The 23,635-nt window shown below is 33.3% G+C and overlaps 1 protein-coding gene and 1 long non-coding RNA gene across 8 annotated transcripts in view; both read right to left on the bottom strand.

Annotated features, from left to right (window-relative positions):
* LOC127065615 (14-3-3 protein zeta) overlaps positions 1-23,635 on the bottom strand; it is a 46,779-nt gene that overhangs the window by 7,989 nt on the left and 15,155 nt on the right. The window contains exons 2-3 of one of the 7 annotated variants that reach the window (XM_050998203.1): positions 22,548-22,606; positions 4,673-4,980 (exon numbers count right to left, since the gene is read on the bottom strand). In XM_050998203.1, coding sequence (XP_050854160.1) covers positions 4,673-4,972 — 300 coding nt within the window. In that variant the 5' untranslated portion in view covers positions 4,973-4,980; positions 22,548-22,606. Of the gene's footprint in view, positions 1-4,672; positions 4,981-10,555; positions 10,803-13,774; positions 13,913-14,800; positions 15,412-22,547; positions 22,607-23,635 lie in introns of those variants that run through there. The other 6 variants (XM_050998205.1, XM_050998204.1, XM_050998207.1 and 3 more) reach the window with 6 other exon arrangements.
* On the bottom strand, positions 5,051-10,548 carry LOC127065623 (uncharacterized). Its single transcript, XR_007782147.1, has 2 exons — positions 8,875-10,548; positions 5,051-5,670 (listed from the first exon to the last, which is right to left on the bottom strand). It is a non-coding gene; the product is annotated as an uncharacterized LOC127065623 (long non-coding RNA).

Genomic DNA, 23,635 nt, shown 5'->3' with positions numbered 1-23,635 from the left:
TTTCCTTCTTGGAAAACGTCCTTCTCGGGTCAACGACAGGTTACTTAATGATTAATACAACGATTTCCTCTAACGTTTACAAGACGAATATAGCAAAGAGGAAGGTGCATCAACGGAACGACGTTCTCCTTTCCTTCTCGAAAGTGCCAGCAGAATTGTTAAATGGACGTATCTATCGATCGATCGTTTTTAGAGATTACGCATATAAACGAAAGGAAGTGAGCGTATCCTTACAAATGGTATGTAAAGTAATACTAATATTACATAAAAAAAAAAGAAAATATCAGATTGGTCAATAAGTATTGTTAGAAAAAAAAATTTTTCTGAATATTTTACATTTTTTTTGAATTTATATATATATTTAAAAATATATATATATATTAAAAATATATATATATTAAAAAAATATATATATAAATAACATATCTTCAATAGTATTCTTTCGTCGAAAATTTGAACAAAATAATGCGAGTATGAGCTAACTGTATAAGAAATAAATGTCGGGAATTTCTTTCTCGTATTTTTCGTTCGTTTTCATTGAATTATTGTGCCAACAAATGATGATGTAAGAATTTTTTTAAGTAAAAACTAATTTTTTTTTTAGCAAGATTATCGGCAAACTTTTATAGTTATTGATCGATATGGAGGCAAGAAAAAAAAAAGTGAAAAAAAAAATAATGTGAGCTTTTCACGACGAAGAGATATGTATATATAAATCTCAAGTGGTTGTGACTTGTATAAAGAAAAAATAAATAAATAAATAAATAAATAAATATAAAATAAAACAAAAGAAAATAAAAAATTTAAAGAACGAGATTACACACTTCGTGTGTGTCCCGTACTTTGAAACCAGTTTATGAAGTATCATCGTCGTCGGTCTTTAGCATGCGCGTTCCTCGGATCGACTTACCACAATGCGATCTTCTTCTCTTCAGCGTCTCTTTTGAGATAATATATATTAAAGGAGAATATAGAAGAGAAAAGATCACTCTCATCAGGTAGAATTTCAAGGATCTCGATTACGCGACTACCTACCTACCTACTACACTACTACAGTATCTTCCCTTTTTCTTTGAATTACGCGCTAAAGATACGCGATCCGAGCGATCTCTAACGGTTTCTGTACTAACTAAAGCAACGATTTAAAAAAACAAAAATATAATATACGATAACGAAACGTATTAATAAAAAACGAAACATTGCAAATAAATTACATATGAAATTAAGATGCAGAATCAGTTAATTAGTTATTTCTTTTTTGCATACTATTCTATTCGATAAAAAAATATATTATGATGATAGATAATTCTTTATCGATCCAATATTTAAGTCATGGAACAATTTCTATAAAACAGGTTAATTGCTCTGCATATATATAATTATTTCTCTACACACACATATATATATATACATAAATTTCTTTTCGGAATATATGCTTAAAAGGCAAAATTTTTTTACAATTTGAAAAGAAATAAAAAATAAATAAATAAAAAGAAAAAACAGCTTTAAATCTCGAAAAAGAAAAATTGTTAAAATCGCCTAGGAATTTTTGATCCACCCTGTAGTAATAAATTCGACATTACTTATTGGCCAACCTAGTATATATATATATATATATTAAATGTGTTATGTATTATTAAATATGTGTCACCCTTAGTTTACCTTTAATGCACATTTTTTATACATGGCTAATCTCAAAGAAGGACGTGCGCGTGTATTTCTGTTTAAGAATCAATAGAACACGCGTTAGTACGCTACTAAATAACAAAAAAAAAAAAAAAAAAAAAATTATTTATTCGCGTATGCCGAGCTTTTGTAACAATGCCAAGCGCATTTGACCTATGACACAAGTCTATCTCTCTTTCTCTCTTACCACATTCCAAAAATACTTAGAGACAAGGATCATTGTGTTCCCTAACGATTACGCGACGACACGAAAAGAATTTCTAAACTATTTTCTACTCATGAAAAAAAAAATGCCAAGAATGAATCTTAAGAGTTTTCTAAATTACTTCAGCAACTGCAAAGGTATTCATTTATCAAATTGACCTCACAAATTAATTTTATATCGATTTAATGATCTCTCGACTAAAATATCGATAAAATCAATGATAATGATATCGCGTAATAAATGATGCAAATTATTCGTCATTATCTAATGAAATAAAACATTAAAAAAATTAATAGCTTCTGTCATTAACGACAATGTTCATTGATAAATAGACTAAAGATTACAAATTAACTTATTAATTATCTATGAAACTGCCTATATATCTTTTAATGTCATATATATTCGTATCTATGTCTACTTCTGTCTTTTTTTTTTTTTTATTTCCTTTTTACTCCTTCGCCATAAAATTAATTGTTAGTAACCTCACGTCAAAAAAAAAAATTGATATTACTTTAATGAAAATTATATTTACACATTATATATATTATTTTATATGATACACGTATTCTTTTCTTTTTTACACACGAATATAAAAATTGAATTATAGAGAGGTTACTAAAAAATAGAACGTATAAACAGAAAGACATAAAAAAAAAAAAGAAAGAAAGAAAGAAACAGGAACTAGTAATAAGTTTGTAAATGCAACTCTGCAAACTTTCGACATATTGTATGATGTTTGACGTGTTAGACGCCAATAACGACATCTGACGTTAAAACGGCATACTCACTGCACGTTTCCTTTTTTACATTTCTCTATATTCATCTTCCTTTGTAAGAAACTGTATGTCTCTGCTGGTGCGTTATAATAAAAGCCACTGCTCTAACTGACAATAAAGCTTAAATAGCGATCGCTGCTGTACAAACACAATATACAACGTATGTATGTATGTAAGTGGAACGACGAACGTGTAAGAGAGTTTATGCTAAAAGGGTATATATAATCCAGTGTAACGAACGTTCGTTTAAAATATTTTTTTTCTTTTTTCTCTCTCTCTATCTCTCTCTATCGTTTCTATTTATGGATATATATAATTAAAAATAGGTATATATCTATACAAAAAAAAGACATTTTTCCTAATAAGTAATATTATTATTATTATTATTATTATTATCATCATTATGAACGTTAGACTATCTTACTTAAAATGCTACATAGCATTTAATGTCTCTTTGTGAAATATATTACAACACCGACCATCTTATTACATACATACATACATATCTATTCAACGAAAAGAGTGTAATTTTCTATCCTTTTTAAAACTGTTAATTTCCTCAAATTCTCTATATAATAGAAACACAGAAAAGACATACATATATCCAATGTATTATTTTTAAACTATGTACCAACTTTGACTACAAAGTCAAGTAGGACGTACGTTTATATGAATCTTCTTTTTTTTTGTAGTTTCGTTTTATCGAAGTCAGCACTAAAATATTACCCACTTATTCTAAGAGACCTACGTAACACAATGTTAACCCTCTATAACCTAATTTTTGTTTGTTTGTTTTTTTTTTTTTTTTTTTTACGTAGAATATGACTAAAAAAATGTATGACGCTATATTTTGAACACCCGGTATACACACACGTATACATACACATACAATGTGTATTATGTAGAATTATTATATTATATATTAAGTATAAAATCGACGAAAAAAGAAAAAAGAAAATACATAAAAAATTTCGCACATAAACTAACAAATAATTTCACGGTGATAAAATAAGATAAAAAAAAAAAAAAAGAAAATTAAAATATATATAGACATATGCATATACTTCAGGTATGTGACATTTGAAAGTTTCACGGCGTTATACAGCAGCGTTTCTCAACTTATGGGCCGTGTTAAATTTTTAATTGGGCCCCGTGTAATGATAGCTTCTATTCTCTTTCAGGTCAAAGCAAGAAAAATGATTAATTTGTTCAGAGAATTCGTGAAAGTTCTCGTAGAACGTTCTTGGGAATTCTAGCGAGGATATCCGTAATAACAGTCACATTATCTTTACAATAATATCTATGAAATGATTCTGATTTAGCGAATTCTTAAATATACTATCTTTTTTATATTATAAAAATTTCGTCTGACATTGGGGATATCGTTATAAAAGTGTGTATATATATATATATATATGCATATTATATATATATATATATATATATATATATATATATATAGAAGAGATTATTATAATCATATTATAAAAAAATCGATATTTCGAAAAATAAGGATTAAAAAAAAAAAGAAAGAAAAAAGCTCTTACGCTCTTACGTCAGACGTCAGGCATGTACGTCATGTGGTATCGTTACAAACAAACCTTATAATATATTAGGCCGTACGACGAAAAAAAAAGAAAAAAAGATGAAAAAGAATTGAGAAACACTGTTATAGAAAAGAGGGTTGTAACCATATTGTAAAGATCGATATTTCGAAAAATAAAAAATAAAACAAAAAAAAAGGAAAAACAAGACAAAAAAGAAGAGGAAAAGTAGTTCTACGTCAGACCTCAGGTATAAACGTCATAGACTCTACTTTTTTATGAATTTCTAAGAAGTTAGAGATAGAAAAAGAGAGAGAACCAAGTAAAAGCACGGATATATATTTTTCAAGGGGTAACAGCACACAAACACACACACACACACACAGACATACAAACATACAAAAACACAGCCATACATCACAGGGGTAGTGGACAGATGGATGGACACATTTGCTTCTTACCAGAACATCGTAGCAGATTTCACGTAGTTCTTTCTCAACCTTTTCCCGGTACTCCTTCGCCATCTGTTGTTTGCGTTCGGAGCCCTCGGTCTTTTGCTCAATAGATGAGATTACTCGCCACGAGCTACGTCTCGCGCCAACAACATTCTTATACGCCACTGAGAGGAGGTTCCTTTCCTCGTTCGACAGCTCAACTCCCGTCTCGGTGACGGATTTCATCGCAGCTGCCATATCATCGTACCTCTCCGCCTGTTCGGCGAGCTTCGCACGCTGCACCAATTCCTCTTTGTCTACGGACATTGTGTCGGCTGCAAACGACAAAAGAATGACATTTATTATTTTTTCATAATAATAATAATAATAATAATAATAATAATAATAATAATAATAATAATAATAATAATAATAATTTAATTTGATTTCATCGGATCGGATTTAATTTAATTTGATCCGGTTTCATTTGATTTGATTTAATTAACTCCGAACGCCATTTTTTTCCCCTCATCCCAATTTCGTTGCTACGTCCGAGTTTCACGCTTGGAAGAGAAACGAAAAAAGATAATTAATTGTTGTCTCCGATGCAACGATAAATGAACTAATTGACTATAAAAATAATTGACTTAGAAATGTCACGATTGAAAAGTAAAAAAAAAAAAAACAAGACTTAATAAAAGTAATACTACCGTTTCATGAATATAAGCGTACAACGAACACGCACGCGCGAGTAGATACAATTTATCACTTTTTTACGATAATAATAATTTAATTTGATTTAATTGAAGATTTGAAAAAAAAGAAAAAAGAATTTAATAAATAATATTACGATTGATATGATTGCGAGTATATATGTTTAAGAACGTATGTAACAATTCATTATATATAAAGTTTCTAACGCACCAATTTGAACATACGCAAAAGACGTAAAAGAAGATTTTCGAATGATTCATCACGTGCTCTTGACTAAATACTTTTTCTGAACCATCCCCTCACTTCGTGTTCTAAATATAAAAGACTCCTACAGTGGGATTTGGAATTTCGGTCAGCAGCTGGATGATCCTTCGATAATCTTTAAATCTCAGGTATCCATACGTTACAAAAAGAAAAAGGAAACGGTACTCTATCCAGGTAGTATCCATCCGTTACAAAAAGAAAAAGGAAACGGTTCTCTATCGAGATATTCAGACAATGCCTTTTTTGTAAAAATTTTCGAAAAGTTCCAAGTTTTGGAGACTATGCATTCCCATCTTCTTGTGTGTGCGCGCGCATATTTTTTCTTTTTTCACGCTTAAATTGTCAGAGTCACGAAGGTAGAAAAAATGAGATTACCAAAATGAACAAAGCAAAACAAGAGAGAAAATGCTCCAAAAATGTCGTCAACGCGTAGAATCCAATTAGGGCACGATCTATATATTATAAAGATCCGACATCATGTTCTTTTTCTTTTTTCTTTAGTTAGCTTTTATATGTAAAAAAAAAAAAAAATAGCCAAAAAAGTTTCTAGAAAGAGAAAATTGATTTTTCTTTTAAATCATCCAGAAACTTTTCGCCCACCATATATATAATTTTTGACAATAATAAATGAATATATATATTATTATGAAAAAGATGCTACTTCTTACACAGAATTCCTACAGATATCTATAACTTCAAACATATTACAGACAGAGAGACAGAGAGACAGAGAGACAGAGAGAGACAGACAGACAGAGACAAAAAGAGAGAGAGAGAAAAAGAGAGAGAAAGAGAGAGAAAGAAAGAGAGATTAAATCAAATCTTAGATTATACAATGTGGATACGACGTAATAAGATTATAATTTATCGGGACTTAATATCTTCGATTTTCGCGATCAAAGTGCTTTACGTAAGAACACGATCTCTTCACTACTACTAGTAGTAGTAGTGTAGTAGTAGTGTAGTAGTAGTAGTAATAGTAGTAGTAGTAGTAGTAGTAGTGTAGTAGTAGTAGTAGTAGTAGTAGTAGTAGTAGTGTAGTAGTAGTAGTAGTGTAGTAGTAGTAGTAGTAGTAGTAGTAGTGAAGTAGTAGTAGTAGTGTAGTAGTAGTAGTAGTGTAGTAGTAGTAATAACAATACACACACAAAATCTTAAGATTATCAGATTATCAAAGATTAATTATTTCCATGTTCAATAATTAAATCCTTGTTATCTATCATTAATGGAAAAAGAAATGTTGCAGCAATAAATTACAATAATATAGATTATAAAAGTCAAAATCTATTGATATCACGTATAAAAAAAGAAAAGAAATGAAAAAAAGAAAAAGAAAACGATTTTTCAAAGATAACGAAGGTTAAATACTATCTTTTTGATACACAATCTCCTATTCGTCACGCTTCAAGAGATTTCTTCTTATTCTTTCTTTCTTTCTTTCTTTTTCTTTCCCCCATACACTATGTATATCCTTGGACCCTTCTTTCGTGAACCCTACTTATATGCGTAGGCATACTTGGTCTCGCACAAACACAGCGTAAAGATTCCTGGCACAATTTAACCTCGTACAGTTTCCAAGACGATAAATCATGCTTTAATCTCAACGATTCGGTATGTAGCACGAATTATACTCAACATATACATGTATTTGTACAGGGTGGTTCAAAAGTTGTTACGTGATTTTTAAAAGACTTTTTAACATAATTCTTTATTTCACTAATTAAATTATGTTAAAGTACAAAGTAAACTCGTGATAGCTCGAAAAATTACAAGCCTAAAATGCCTTGAAAAAAATGTAATTGATTTTTAAAATCACCTAGGAATTTTTGACTCACCCTGTAGAACGTACATATATCGCTCGATTGAAAAAAAAAAAAGAATAAACAGAAAAAAAAACAAAAGAGAAGATAACCTTAAGTACTTCGATCGAATTCAAAAACTTTGTTATCACTAGCCTATCGAATTTTAAAAAAGAATAGATCATGTCAGTCGATAAAACAGATATTGGTAAATTTCTTCGAAAAAGAAGTCTTCCATTTCTTTTAAAAAATTTACTTTTCCAATTAGTTAGAAGAGAGAATAAGTTAATGTGACAGATATCTAATCACAAATGAATCACGCGATTACTACTACCTACTACTACTACTATATAACACAGAAGTTCACGAGTATATATTTCGATGTAGTAGTACCCACGCACGCAACATTCATTTCACGTGTTTGGTTTGCAATCGTGGATACTATGTGACGATGACACGCCCGAAATGCGAGAAGGGAGAGTGGGTGAGTGAGTGAGTGAGTGAGTGAGTGAGTGAGTGAGTGAGTGAGTGAGAGAGAGTGAGAGAGAGAGAGAGAGAGAGAGAGAGAGAGAGATAGATAGATACATAGATAGATAGAGAGAGAGAGAGAGGGAGAGAGAGAGAGAGAGAGAGAAAGAACCGGTCGATTCGATACGCATGAACGAAAAGCAATGTCTTCGTTGAACGGCTGGCGTAATCGATCCCTGGTATATGCTAACGATAAATGCAACGATGATGATTCATCGCTTTGAAATGACTCGTACGATACTTTAATGAAAAAAGAAAATTAAGGAAAAAAATATATAAAAAAAAAAACGAAAAAAGGGACTAACCGTACGTGTAGGACGCCATTTTTTAAGATGGCCGTCCCCTCTCGACTAGTTTCGAACAACGTTCGAATTGAAATGATTCGAACGATGTTTACAGAAATAGTGGAGAGGAAAAAAAAAGAAAAAAGAAAAACACAAGGAAGGAAAAAGAAAATCAAAAAGAAACGAAAAAATTAATGAACGGAACGTACGCGTACGAAGTCATTTTTTAAAATGGCGATCCCCTATCAGAAAGCTTCGACAACGTTGTTCTAATACATATATATCCTCGACGATGTAATTTCCTTTTCCGCTCGATACATAGTTTTCTCGATAAATTCATTGTCGTTATCGACAAAGTGTGAAAAAAACGAACGTTAGGTTAAAAAAAAAAAAACTAAAGAAAAAGAAAAAAGAAAACAATTAAAAGCAAGCGTCATCGATGTTATTCGTATAGATCGCGCAACAACGTGAGAAGGGTTTTAGACGCACATTTCGAGCTTGACCTGACGGCGTGAATAAATCGTTTGAAAATTGCTAAAGGGAAGGAGGACGAGAGAAAGAAAGAGAGAGAGAGAGAGAGAGAGAGAGAGAGAGAGAGAGAGAGAGAGAGAGAGAGAGAGAGAGAGAGAGAATGTGCAATTACCCGGAATTCAAGGAATCGATCGCGAGCAAGCACGTACACGCGCGCGCGTACTCACGCACGCATACACACGCACACATACACACGCACATAGACGTTTAATAGAGAGGAAGAAGCGTCAAGTGTCCTCTGTGTGATGAATCACACGGTTATAGTAGAGAAGAGAGGCTATGGACGCGTACACACACACACACACACACATATATGTATATTAGGTATGCCATATATAAGAAAGAAAGAAAAAGAAAGAGTTATGTATATAGTGCCCACACAGTTTTCTCAATGAACCAAATAATTGTACTCAAGGATGAAGTATAGAGAAGTACGCCGGATGTTGTGTCACCTGCGACCTGGTAAAGAATGCAAGACCTATCGGACACGCACTGAGAGACATCATCCAATACATATGAATGAATCGTTTAGTCTAGACATTCTCGAATATGTTTATTATTGTTAGCTTCGACCTTGTTCAAATAAAAAGGAAAAAGACAAAAAAATTTTTAATTTATTTCTCACGTCGTCCTCATTAATTATGTATAATTTATACGATCGTTCTCATGTCATCGATGATTTTGAAATCACTTAGCGTAATAAAAATCTGATCGATGTAAAAAACTAATGAGATTTTTAATGAGTCATAAAAAAGAAAAGAATAAAGAAAAAGAAAGAAATATATATAATATGATATAACATAATATAATAAGATTTCAACGAAGCGTAATTTCAAATTGATCAAAGAAATTATATGGATAGCAAAAATCTATAAATAATTAAAAAGGAAAGAATAAAAGGTTGAAAAAAAAAAAAGGAAAAGAAATTTCATTTTCAAAGATCGGTGCAAATTGAAAATTACTTTCGACCTTGAGATATATCGAAAAATCTCGAACGCGATTTCTTTCTCGTAATATATCCAATACTATTGCAACAGTAACGACGGGACGGCGACGATGGACAACGGCGACGACGATGATGTCGTTAACTAGAAACACAAGCGAGCGTGGAATTCTCTTTCTCTTCGGTACGGTAAAGAGAACAGACGAACAAAAGAATCCGAGGTTGCTGCAAGCAGATGAAAGGACGCGGTGTCCAATTTCATTTGCTCGCTTCCGTTCCGTTTGATATTTGTTGTTTTCGAGATAAGAGAAAATAGGTAAAAAGAGTAGTATAGTAACAGGTAGAGAGAGAAAAAGAGAGAGAGAGAGAGAGAGGACATTTCAATGAAGGAAAAAAAAGAAATGACAAAAAAGAAAAAAAAGAAAGAAAAAAAATTACACGTCATGATACATTATTTACACACAATTTTCACACAACGACCACACTATATATATACGCTTACGCATTCGAATAAATATTTAACGAATCTATTATATATATATATATATATATATATATATATATATATATATATAATATACACGTCACGTTTCCGGTCGTCTGTAATCTCCTTTTATCATTATGTGACGGTGGAGACGTAACGTTGGAGAAAAGAACGCACACGAGGCTGACACGCGCCATGACATACGTAGCGCGGCCACGTGACGTACCGCGGACTTTTCAAAAATGGAGATTACAAATGTAATCGTATATGAACGCAAGATTCATAAAATAGAAAAAAAAATGAGAAAGTGAGAGAAGAGACAAAGATGTATAATTCGGTATCCTATATTTAATCCCGCGTGATCACCTGGCTTTAAAATCACAAGTTCTCGCGCGCGCATAAGCCGGCACTGCGTCGCCGTCGCCGTCACCGCCGCCGCCGCCGCCGTCGTCGTCGTCGTCGTCGTCGTCGTCGTCGCGACGAACGCAGAAAACAGTGTTGCCGGATCTCTACATCATGAGGGGCCGCCCCGTGGAATCCAACGACGCCGGTGAAATATTTCCGGCGTACGCTTTTAGAGCGGAGATCACGAATGGAACTTCTCGTGCCGAATGACGCTGATGTTAGAGACACACACCTAACCTACCTACCTACCTACCTACCTACCTACCTACCTAACCTATCTACCTATATATTTCGATGAACATTAGACATATTTGTGACACTTCCAACCATTGTCAATGAGACAGAATATACCGCGGAAAATTTTTCAATAATGAATAACAAGCAACGATTATTAGAATACATCTCGAACACGGCCAACCTGTGACTCTTAACTCTGACTCAGAGATACAGAGACTCACTGGTTACTCTTTTTGTTGTAATTCTAAGAATCTTCATACGCTTCGTTAAGTACTATAATCGATGACACTCGAAACGATCTTTGTCCGTTGCTGTTCCTTTGTAATCTGTGTGATATACAATCTACTCGCGTTCGATGTAATATAAATTCAATGATTTCACGAGGGAAGAAAAAGAGAGAAAAAGAAATCTGCGTTAAAGAATGACTATCTTACGTTCATTGTTAGAGTCGAAAAAGAAAAAGAAAAAAGAAAAACATAAGTTTGTTCCGCGAGGACTCGCCCAAGACGTTAACCTAGGAAACGAATAAATTTACCGCCCTCCATCATTACGTCATGCAGTCAATATAATACGCCAAGTAAAAGACTGAAACGTTATAGCGATGATTCATAGGCTTCCAAAGAGCGTGTCTTTAACCGATGACGACTACGACGAATTCGAGGCGATGAATAGCAAAGGAAACAAGAGCAACACGGCGCTTTTAAATACATGAGAATAATAAAAATTTATAAAAGAACGCATTTTTGTATTCCGCGCGAAAAATCAAATCGGCCATCTTGATTTCTTTCATTGCGGATACGCACCGTCGGCCATCTTGATTTTCTTATGAAAAACTGATTGGACACGACGATCGCTGCAAAAGTAAGAAGTGTTTCTAAGTAAACTCGAAGAATAGAGTATTTTTGCAATTGTTCTATTGTAGCGTAGAGAGAGAGAGAGAGAGAGAGAGAGAGAGAGAGAGAGAGAGAGAGAGAGAGAGAGAGAGAGAGAGAGATAAGTAATTTTTATCTCGAGTGCTTATCTTCCTGTCTCTCTATCGCGCTACATTTTACTGCGTTGATAAGAACGTTTTCACGTTACCGAAGATATATATATCTCTCTACAAAGATTACAGAAGCTGCGAATAATTTTTACGAATTCGATGTATAGATATATATGTACAGAGTGGGACAAAAGTTGTCAAGAAATTGGTAAAAATCGATTACTCTTTTTCAGGTAAGAAAGAAGTAAAATCTAGCTTGAAACAATATGAAAAATTCTCGAAAGAGAGTAATTGATTTTTAAAATCATTCAGAAACTTTTAACTAGACTCTATAATTTTATCAATTTCATTTTAACAACCTACACGAATTATTCTAATCATTTATAGATCGTTCAAAAATTGAAACATACGTCATATTCGTTTATATCGAATTAAAAATTTGTTTAAACGACATTTATTAATATACACACACACATATATATATATATAAATTATGAATAAAAATTCAAATGTTGATAATAAAATGATTTCTTCTTTTATCTTTTAATTACAAAAAAAAATCAACGTTTCGAGACTAGAATTTTTAATGGAATATTTGAGAACAAATACGCAAGCGTGTAGAATCTCAAAGATTTAAAAATGTTATCCAGTCATATATATACGTATATTTAACTTATGACATTTACAAGCTCGATAAAGATATTTAAGTGGATTATTAATGCAATGATAAATGAATTAAAAAGAGAAGGAGAAAGAAGAGGTGGAGGACCCCCAGCTCGTTGCAACATGACAAGACATGACAGACAAAGAGAAAAAGAGAAAAAGAGAGAGAGAGAGAGAGAGAGAGAGAGAGAGAGAGAGAGAAACTGTTCTCGATTCGTCTTCGTTCATAAATTATTATTCTATGCAAGACTTGAATGCAAATGGCCTATCGACGTTTTGATTCATACTCTGATTATTCCAGAGAGAAAGAGAGAGAAAGAGAGAAAGAGAGAGGGGGATTCGAATGTCAAATTTAAAAAAAGAAATACTATTTTTACGAACAAATAGAATCTTCGAAGTTTGATAATCGGAGCTTCTCAAACGTGTAATGTTGAAACATTCTTAAAGTAAAATCGAAATTATCGAAAACTCGATAAAATACGATTTTCAAATCTTACGTAACAGAATCTTTTTTTTTTTGTTTCTTTAAAATATTGATCTGACACAACTAAATTATATAGAATGTAAGAAAAGTTTCATTCGTCTGATAGATAAAAGTGAGAAAATATCGTAAGAGACGAAAAAAAAAGAAGAAAGAAAGAAAGAAAGGAAAAAAAGGAAAGAAAAAAGGCATGAGATAATCGTAGAGAAATATCTCTCATTCGATATATCGCTAAGCTAACTCCTGACACGCACGACGGGATAAGAATTCTAATCTCGCGACGGCGTTGGCGACGTTCTAAGCACACCGACATATTTCTCAGCGTTCCGTAGAAACTACCGCGCAAAAGAGACATATTTAGACGTACACTAAGTGGACGCTTCCGTACATGGCGATAGTGAATTTTTGAAAAATTCAGAGCAATTTAAAAAAATAGAAATAAAAAAAATCTAATTTGTACTCCTGAAAGCGACTTTTCAAATTTAATTCCTAAATAATTTACATTCATACATAGATACATACATACATGCATGCATATACACATATCTGTTCTCTATAGCTGCAAAAAATTAGTCAAGAAAATGATTTATACAATACAGCGATTAATGAATAATTACTATATAAAAATATTACCCATTGAAGTTATATCAATGAAAAATTACAACGAATTTTTCTACACGTGATAAATAAATAAATAAATATACATAATGTACGAAGAGAGAAGAATAAATGCAACATATCACGAAGGTCGTTCGAAAGCGAGAAAGAGAGATTAAGAAAAAAGGAAAGAAAGAAAGAGAGAAAGAGAGAGACACGCCTCGTAATCCTTTGAGGTTATGGTCGCCTTCGTCGTGCTCCACCTTCGAGCGTATAACTGCGTCGTCGTTGCCTACCGAGAAGCACCGAGCTAGGCCGAAAGCACTACGGCGCTACTTTCACGATGGTACGAGCGAACGAGCGAACGACGAACGAGAGAAAGAGAGAGAGAGACCGAGAGAGAGAGAGAGAGAGAGAGAATGGGCCAAGTGCGCGCAAGCGCACACTAATAGAAAGAGCCCCACACACACACACACACATATACCAAAGCTCGAAATTCCTCGCGTGAGTGCTTCTTGAGAACGCAGCTAAAAACTTTCAAAATTTGTCGAGCTCGGTTTAGAAAAGAGATATATATATATGTATATGTATATATGTATATAGCATATATATACATATATATATATAATTCGTATTTAAGAAACAAGAAATTATATTTTTCAAAAGAGAGAGAGAGAGAGAGAAAGAGAGTGAGAGAGAAACGTTAAAATATAGCTAATAAAAACTCAGCTAGCTAGAGGTAGGTTATCTGTACATTAGCTGCCTCTCTCTTCTTTTGCGTCGCAGAGCGCACGATAGTGTGCCGCGGGGATCAATAGATAGCCCCGACGCTTCTTACTCTCTTCTTTCCTTTTTCCTCCTTTTTTTTTCTTTTTCCTTACGCTTCTGAGGTAAAATAATATATTCCAAGAACGACCGGTACCATTCATATCGTGCCATCGTCAGTGACGATGGCCACGCTAGAACGTCCGAATCGTTAGAATGGAAAGGGAGGGAGGGGAGAGAGAGAGAGAGAGAGAGGGAGAGAGAGAGGAAGAGGAAGAAAAAAGTAAGAAGATTGTAAGAACGTCTCTTACAGCAATTAGACTCAGTATGATTTCTAAGACGTATAATTAATTCTAGTTAAGACACGATCGATGCCCAAATAACAAGTGTAATGATATTATATGATATATTATTACTACATAGTAAAAATAATACTTATATAAAATGCGAACGTTGGTGACGTCGCATTTATTACACCTACCTATGTGGTATATAGTCTTTGTACAATAATACTTAAATAAATATCACGATCGGCGGTGTTAGATGACGATCCGGTTAATTCTTCGATCGCCGGGCGAAGAAAGCGCGAGAGATAAATAGATAGATAGACGAATAGAGAGAAAGATTGATAGAAAGAGAGAGAGAGAAAGAGAGAGGGCGGGGTGACGACGACGACGACGACGACGAGCTCCTTCGAAAAAAAAGAACTGACTAGACAACTCGCGGCGGAGTTTAATAATCGCGTCGCGGTTGGGAGGCGTGTATAAGAACGAGAGAGAAAGAGACACCGCACGCGCAAGAGAGCGTGTGAGCGAGCGAGACAAAGAGAGAGAGAGAGAGAGAGAGAGAGAGAGAAAGAAATAGATAGATAGATAGATAGATAGATAGAGAGAGAGAGAGAGAGAGAGAGTATATGTGCGCACCCGAGAAAGCTATAATATAGCCGAAGATAATATGCAGAAACACACGCCTTGAAAAGAAGAAACTATATTATAAACGCTTCGGATTCGGTTTTTCTTTAGTCGCACTCGGTTACGATGATACCGCACATCCCTCGGTGACCACTCCCGCACAGCGACTGAGCCGGCAACGCCGCTCGTTGGTGGAGACTCGTAACGCGTCGGGTACCGGGGCTCGGTTGAATTCGTGCAACTTCGTCCATACTCGTATTTACTCGTTATAACTCGTGCGCACGAGGGACCGTGTATTGATCCGCATGGCCGACCGACCGAAGGCTGCTTGGGTGGGGCAGCGCCGTCCCGGGACGCGCCGACGACACGACGCCTCGCGCCGCAACGCGCGAGGACGTCAGATCTCCTCCACCGCCACCCCCTCCTCCTCCTCCTCCTCCTCCTCCTCTTCCTCCTCCTCCATCTCTTCCTCTCTCTATCCTCGTCTTCCAGAACTGGGCAATTTTTTTTAATCTCTCCTTTTTTTCCTTCGTTTCCTCCTTTTCTTTTTTTATTCTTTTCCTTCTTTTTGTTTTTTTTTCTCTCTCTTTCTTTTAATAATAATAATTATTATTACCGCCCAACGAGAGATGGGACAAATAATTATTCGCAGATAGCATAATATGTATGTATCTAGAGATCGATAAGACCGATAATTACATATAACATCGTCACGATTGATCTATTTTTCTCACAAATAAGTTCGCGTTTCGTAAATATCTCCTTTTTTTCTTTCCTTCCCTATTTCTCTCTCTCTATCTATCTCTTTTTTTCTATACGCTTGAATAATTAATAAATTATACTCATAATGTGTTATAACGTTTGATTAATAAAGATAAAAGTTATATTTTGAATAATTTATGAAATATGTAGTTAGTTGGATCGTTCAATAAAATAATAAAAATATTATATCAAAATTTGAAACATTCCATCATTCATCATTTGTTTTTATTGTGCTATATTTCTTCTTCTCCCTCTCTTTCTTATTTTATTACTTTCCTTCTTTCTTTTACCCTCTTCTCATCCATAATTTCTTATGGTTAAGTTAATACTGTAATCTCCCTTTTGCATCTTTTATTTCTATGACATAATTTCTCCAGCAAATAATCCTGTATCTTTTGTCTTTGAAGAAATGGTCTTACAAAGAACATATATATATATATATATATATATATATATATATATATATATGTGAGCACTATCAAGATTTTATTTGTTAGACTATTCTAATTTCCGATATGTAATGTCCTGACGATCGAACTTAATCTCGATAATTGAAACAGCTACTATTTATATGGATCAGTATCCTTAAACATTTAATCAATACTTTAAATAAATAAATGGACAGTATTTATAATGAAATATCAGTACGTGATGTAAACGACGCAATACTCTGACCCTTAATTATTGATACCGAAAATATTTACGTAATAAACTGTCCACTTAATTTAAAAAAATATTTATCAATAATAATAATACTAATAATAACAATAACAATAACAATTATTATTATTATTAACAAAAAATCCTGAGAAAATAAATAAAAATTAACCGAAAACTATGTTTCACTCTGATATAGATAAAACATCATTTCTGAGTATTTCAATCCAGGTTCAACGTTTCCTTGATAAGAAATATATTATAGAAATGTATTTTTTTGATGTTAATTTTTGCCGAAAGAAAAAGAACTTTACGCACCTATCAACATATTAATACTTTGATCCTAATCGTGAAAGAGATTTCTCGAAAACGATATTTAGCAATGAATCGGATTTTCGATCGCGTATCGCTATTACAACGCCATAAACTAAGTTTCTACGAAAAGGCATTATTGCGGGATAGAGAAGGAGAGAAGAGGGGTGGGTGGGACTGGGATGGACGGGATTTAAAGAGGAAGAAAAAGAAAAAAGAGAGAGAGAGAGGAAGAGAGAGTCAGACAGACAGAGATAGATAGATAGATGGATAGATAGAGACAGAGAGAGAGAGAGAGAGAGAGAGAGAGAGAGAGAGAGAGAGAGAGAGAGAGAGAGAGAGAGAGAGAGAGCGATCGTTGACCCGAGTAAGCTGCTCTTGATCCTACGTGTCTTTCGAGAAGCGTGGGCGTGTATGCTTACGATCGAAAAGTCAACTTCTCTCTGATGGGTCCCATGTTTTAACATAAATAATATTATGAATACCATAAAAAGGAAACGCACATATACTCATTGTGAATAAATGTACTATTATATATAACGATTTTACTATCATAGATATATCATAGATATATCACGATTTTATAAATCTATAATAAAAATATATATATATATATATTTAATTTTATATATTACATTTGTATATACATTTGTTTATCGATAACACTAAATGAAAAGACAAGATGACAAGAAAAGTAGTGTGACCACGATAATATTATATTATGATAGTATCATAAACGACGATGTACAACGCATCACACTTACGGTAGTCTCACCTAGTTATCTTAATTAACGATCAAACTAACCGTATAGGAAATATGCTCTTATACGATGCTCAACAACCGATCGATAAAGTAGATACATAATTATCGTAACGCGATTATCTCTATTTGCATTGTCTAATGATTGAGCTATTAAAATATAGAGAAAAAGAAGATCACGTACATCTTCTTATAGAGTAGAATAAATTTGTTTTCTTCAATTTCTCTTTTTCAATTTCGTTTTTCTTCTTCTATTTCTCTTTTTCTTTTCTTTTTTTTTTTTCTTCATTCATCATAAATCGTGGTATATGAAAACGTCTGGTATAAAAAAGGAGAAAAGAGAAAAAATAAATAAATAAACAAATAAAATTGAAATCTGGTTAGCAATAGTTCTAATTTTTTTCAATTGAAAAAAAAGAGTATATAAGAAGAAGAATATTCAATCTCTTTTTACTTTATTTTTTAATAACTTATTGAAGAGAGAACTACCATAGAAACATTTGAATGTAAAGAAAGATGTTTTACAAAATAACCTCTATCCATCTATTATCTATCAGGACTTGAGAATCTATTGAAATCTGTATTGGTGATTGATCTAATGTCTATTGATCACAAGAAGAAACGTTTGGTATATCCATTTTTGGATAAAGCTGAAAAAGTAAAGAGGTTACGTAAGAAAGAGAGAGATAGAGATAGAGAGAGAGAGAGAGAGAGAGTGTGTGTGGGCGGAAGGGTGAAAGGGTGAAGGGGTGGGAGAATAAATATGTGTACGAGTCCAGGTTAAATACGAGTTTCGTGATGCGCAAATGTCTTCTCTTTCGAGGCGAATTCGTAATCGAGCGGTTGCACTTCGATGGATCGATATTGGTTCAAGGTTTTCAAAGAGATTCAAGAAAAGGATTGATTTTAACTATTTATTATATTTGGATTCGACGTATGACCGAACGAGTAATTTAAAGGGAGAAAAAAAAGCTGCTTAACGATATACAACCAAATGTTTTCTGAATCATTGTCGACCCATCATCAAGACACCTTAAACATTTTAATGGACTTGCAATAATAATCTTTTCTCTAATTAATTTCTCTGCCAATCGATTTTTATTCTGCGGGGGCGTACGCCCTTATACGTTTAAGATACATTGATTTAGATGAGAAATATAGAATATTGGGAAAATATAAGTATGTGTATATGTGTATCATTTTCTAAAAAAGATTTTCTTTTGTGTGATCGAAAGAAACGAGAGCGACAAGATTTTTGATTGTCTATAAGCGCGTTTTCCGACTCTTTGAAATGCGGATGATCAAAACGTGAACGTGATTGGTCGTTCTCAAACTACATGCGCCATTTTTGATTCGAGCGATTTCTCTTCGGCGGGAGATGTGGAATATCAAAAGAGGATTTAATAAAACAAGATTCTATACATATATACGTACATAGTCGATATAACTCAACCAATCGATACGGACAAATATTTTTCCACAAATGTGTGTACATATATATGTGGGTGGGTATACACGTGTGTGTGTGTGTATTGTAATAATCTATTATATATCGTTAAACCTCTATTGCGTAACTATACTCATTATTTTTTCATTCGATTCAATCGAGATAGAAAGGGATAATCTCAATGCGTTAACAACCAAATACTTCAAACGACATTTATCCATTCTCGACGAATAAATACGTTTGAATCTCGAACGTATAGGTATATACGTATATAGCGTCGTTAATATCGTTTATCGATTTTTGGAACAGCCACCGCTATAGAATTTTTTCGAGGAAAAAAGAAAAAGAAAAAAGGAGGGAGATAGAGAGAAAGGACAAAACTCTTGTTAACAGATAATATTAACGTGAATGTACGAACGTTCATAAATGCGTCTCTATGTGCGACGTGTATACGCATATGAAAACGAAAGAGATAGAGGAAAATGAAAGAAGATAAAAATGAGAATTTTAAGAGGAAGAAGAAGAAATAGCAAAGAAAGTGGGGGTGGGGTAATTATACTGCGATATAACGTGTAAGAGAGACAGAGAGACAAACAGAAAGAAAGAAAGAAAAAAGATAAAGAAAGAGATAGATAGATAAAATGTTGGATAGATAAAGATAGAAAAGAAGAAAGATAGAAAAAAGAAAAAGAGAGACAGAGAGAGAGAGAGAGAGAGAGAGAGAGAGAGAGAGAGAGAGAGAGAGAGAGAAGGAAAAAAAGGAAGAAAGAAAGAAAGAAAAGAGAGATAGAAAAGGCGAAGGCTGAAACAGGAGGAGGTTGGTAAGTCTGGAATGAAATATTGATCTGCGGAGGCGCGCGCAGCCCCTGCAGTCACGACCCAACCCTTGTCCACCATTTTCCATCGGTTTCGCCATTGTGAGCAACGCCGAAATGTCGGCGGCTCTAACTCCGAAGCGACCTCTTGATTTCTTGAGATACATATAAGGAAACTATCGAGATAATGTTACCGTTCGTTAAAACGCGAAGCAAAATAAATTTTTTTGTACGTTTAATATTTTATTTAATATATTATTCATCTGTCTTTTTTTTTTTTTTTTTTTTACGTGACTATCGACCCTTTTCAGAGCACCCAGATTCCCGCCCCGCCCAAACCTTACCTCCCTCTTCTCATTCTTCCTTCTCTCGTTTTCTTATATTCTAACCAAAGAGAGAGAGAGAAAGAAAGAGAGAGAAGGGTGAGAGAGAATACCCCTTTTATCCCTGCGTAGAAACCTACTGCAGAACGAAAGAATTGGCGACCTACTATCGAGACCGCAACATCGACTTTTGATGCATTACGTCACGTAGATAAAACACCGTATGTAAGTCTGCTGATTTCTTCCTATATTTTCTTTTTTTTTTTATTTTTCTTTGCTGTTTCTCTCTCCCTCTTTCTCATTCTCTCTCTATTTCTCTCTCTCTCTCTCTCTCTTGCTTTCTGTGTATGTATATTTTATATATCGATTTTATAAGTGATAGAGTCGCATAATCATTAATAAGTGTGAATTATTGATAAGAGGAAGAGACAAGAATGACAATACTGTGTCAGTGCTTAATATAGAAATAATAATATTGGACAGATAAAATTGTAAATTTTTTTGTATTGAACATTCTCTCTCTCTCTCTCTCTCTCTCTCTCTCTCTCTCTCTCTCTCTCTCTATATATATATATATATATATATATATATATATATATATAAAATACGAATTATTACTAATAACAAATTAACAATATCGTCAATATTAAACAATCTTTTATATAAAAAATTTTACTTATTTTCTCTTTTCCTTTTCATCGAACATTTTCTTTCGCTCTATCAAAGTTTTATATCAATACAATAATAGCGATCTTTTTTAAAAATACTATACCAGTTAGAATATTAACAAACGATATAATTGGTTTTACAAAGATAATATAAATTATGTAATAATATAAATTATGTAAATTGTTCTCTCTTACTAATGAGCATTACGTATAATATAAAGCTAGAGCTATACTTATAGGAAGGACATATTAAATATTTCCATTTTTTCTCCCCAATATTTTCCTATTTCATATATTTCTCCCCCCCTCTCTCTCTTTTATTTCAAGTTCTCTTGCGACGCAATATGACGGTTTTCATTTATTTTATATTTAAATATCCCGATCGTTCGGGAACGATTAAAGGCATTGAAAATGTTAGCATCGCGAATAAAATCATGCTCGGCAACAATTGACTGAGCGAAGGAAAATCGAGTGAACTCAGCTGAAGAAAATAGAGAGAGGATGGGAGGGAGAGGTAGAAAGAGAGAAAAATAAAAAAAGAAAGATCGTTAAAGCGATCTTTTTGTATCTATGCACGTGTATGTAAGCGCGCTCGCGAGTGCGCTATTTGTTAGAAATTAAAACCATTATACATAAAACATTTGTCTTCTTTGAAATTTTTAGAAATCGAATATGAGATTTTCTTTCTCTAACACGAATCTCCCTACAACAATACATTCGCGATAATACTTAAAAAAGAGAGATGACTAAAAAAGTAATCTCTAGATCGGCCAAAAGTATCTTAGGATCACCTTCAAAATCAGTTACTACTTTTCAAGATTTCCCAAACTTTTAATTCTTTCATTATTCTTTCTTTTTCTCTTTAAAGATTGTAAAACTAAAAGTTCTCCGTGAACTATAGGATCAAGAAAGAAAAGATTGGAGGTCACGAGACAAAAAGAGGAAGAAGGAAAAAAAAGGAATTAATTTTTTAAATTATTTAGAAACTTTTGGTTCGTTTAAAGAGATTTTTGTCCCCTTCAGTGTTCATTTTGTAGTAGTAATAGTAATAGAGTAGTAGTATTACTAACAGTAATAAAATTTGTTCGCACTCGTATTACTTTTCAAATATAACTTTTTTCGAAATGTATAATTCTCTCTCTTTCTCTTCCTTCTCTGACCACCCCCTCCTCTGACCCCGGTAAAGTTTCCGAGACTCGTGTCTCGCCTGGGAAACGAGTTTTCTTTCGCTACGATGAGCGCAGACACAAAGCAGCTTTCGTTGGAAAAGCTTTTCCTTGCTGTGCCTGTGTGTATAACCTTTCTCTCTGTCTCTCTTCATCTCTCTTTGTCACTATCTCACTATCTCACTATTTCTCTCTCTCTCTCTCTCTCTCTCTCTCTCTGTGTATATGTGTGTGTGTGTTATGTGGTATACGTATAGACGTGTGCGAGACGCGACATTCGATAGAGAGACCAGAGAAACGGAGACGACAGGGTGGTAATGTGGAGGGGGTAAAGTGGAGTAACGGTGGGGGAAGATGTAAGCGCCAAGCGTAGCATAATGGAAATCGATAAAGAAGGTTTTACGAACCAATTTCCGTAGTAATTCGGTGTCTTCTTTGAGGATGTCAACGTCGACGATGGACTCACCTGTAAGGAAGACAAAGGAAGAATAATATTTAATAATTCTCTTGTTTCTTTTTATCTCTCTTTCTTTCTTTCTTTCTCTCATTTTTTTTTTTTGTTTATTTGTTGTGTACTTTTTTTTAAATGTAAATATTCAATCGGTATGTTTTTCGATAATTGAGAATACGAGGAAAAGAGATTATTTTCACAGAGAGATCTTATGTAACGCGATAATAATGTGTTTCTTTGTGTTCAAAACAATAATTAATTAGTTACGTAATTTGATCGTTTGTCCTATCGATTTTCTATATAAAATTATAAAACTTTTACTTTGACGGATTAACTATGTATATATGCATATATGTGTATACGTATACATATAAAACATTGACAGAGGGTGGGTCTTTAAAGTTTATAGATGATTTTAAAAATCAATAACTCCTTTTCGAGACTTTTTGGGGTCGCAGTTTTAAAATCTGACAAGAAAGAGAGAAGAAAAGAAAAGAAAAATATATATTGACTTAAAAAGTTTTAAAAAAAAGATAATCGATGTTTTTAAAACACTTTGATACTTTTGAATCCCGAATCTATACGATTGTTTCGAATATTATACATTATTTTCTAATTTTGTTTTCTTTTTTTTTTTTTTTTTTAAGTTCGATTCAATTTATAAACGAAGAGTATTGATCTTGATTGCATAGAATATCTATAAAAATGTGGTTAAATGAGTACAGTTGGACATATTTGCGAGATGGCAACGATTATTTTATTTAGAAAAGCAATAGCAAAGTCGTAGTTGTAAAAACGACCATGCATATATAATCTTTGATGATACAATGTCGGTACTGACAATGTATGTATGCCTAAGATATTATCATTTCTTGAAATGGAAGAATACGATTATCGTTTGTTCTCTTGCATATATGTATATTTATATATATTATATATATATATATGAAAGAAGAGAGAAAGAAAGAAAGAGAGAAAATATGCTGATAATATCTACTTTGTAAAATGGAAATAACAAAGCGAAAATTTCAACGTAATTGGACG

Source organism: Vespula vulgaris, chromosome 8 (assembly GCF_905475345.1).
Source record: "Vespula vulgaris chromosome 8, iyVesVulg1.1, whole genome shotgun sequence".
In the NCBI taxonomy this organism is placed as follows: domain Eukaryota; kingdom Metazoa; phylum Arthropoda; class Insecta; order Hymenoptera; family Vespidae; genus Vespula; species Vespula vulgaris.
This window is presented reverse-complemented; position numbering and strand designations above follow the sequence as displayed.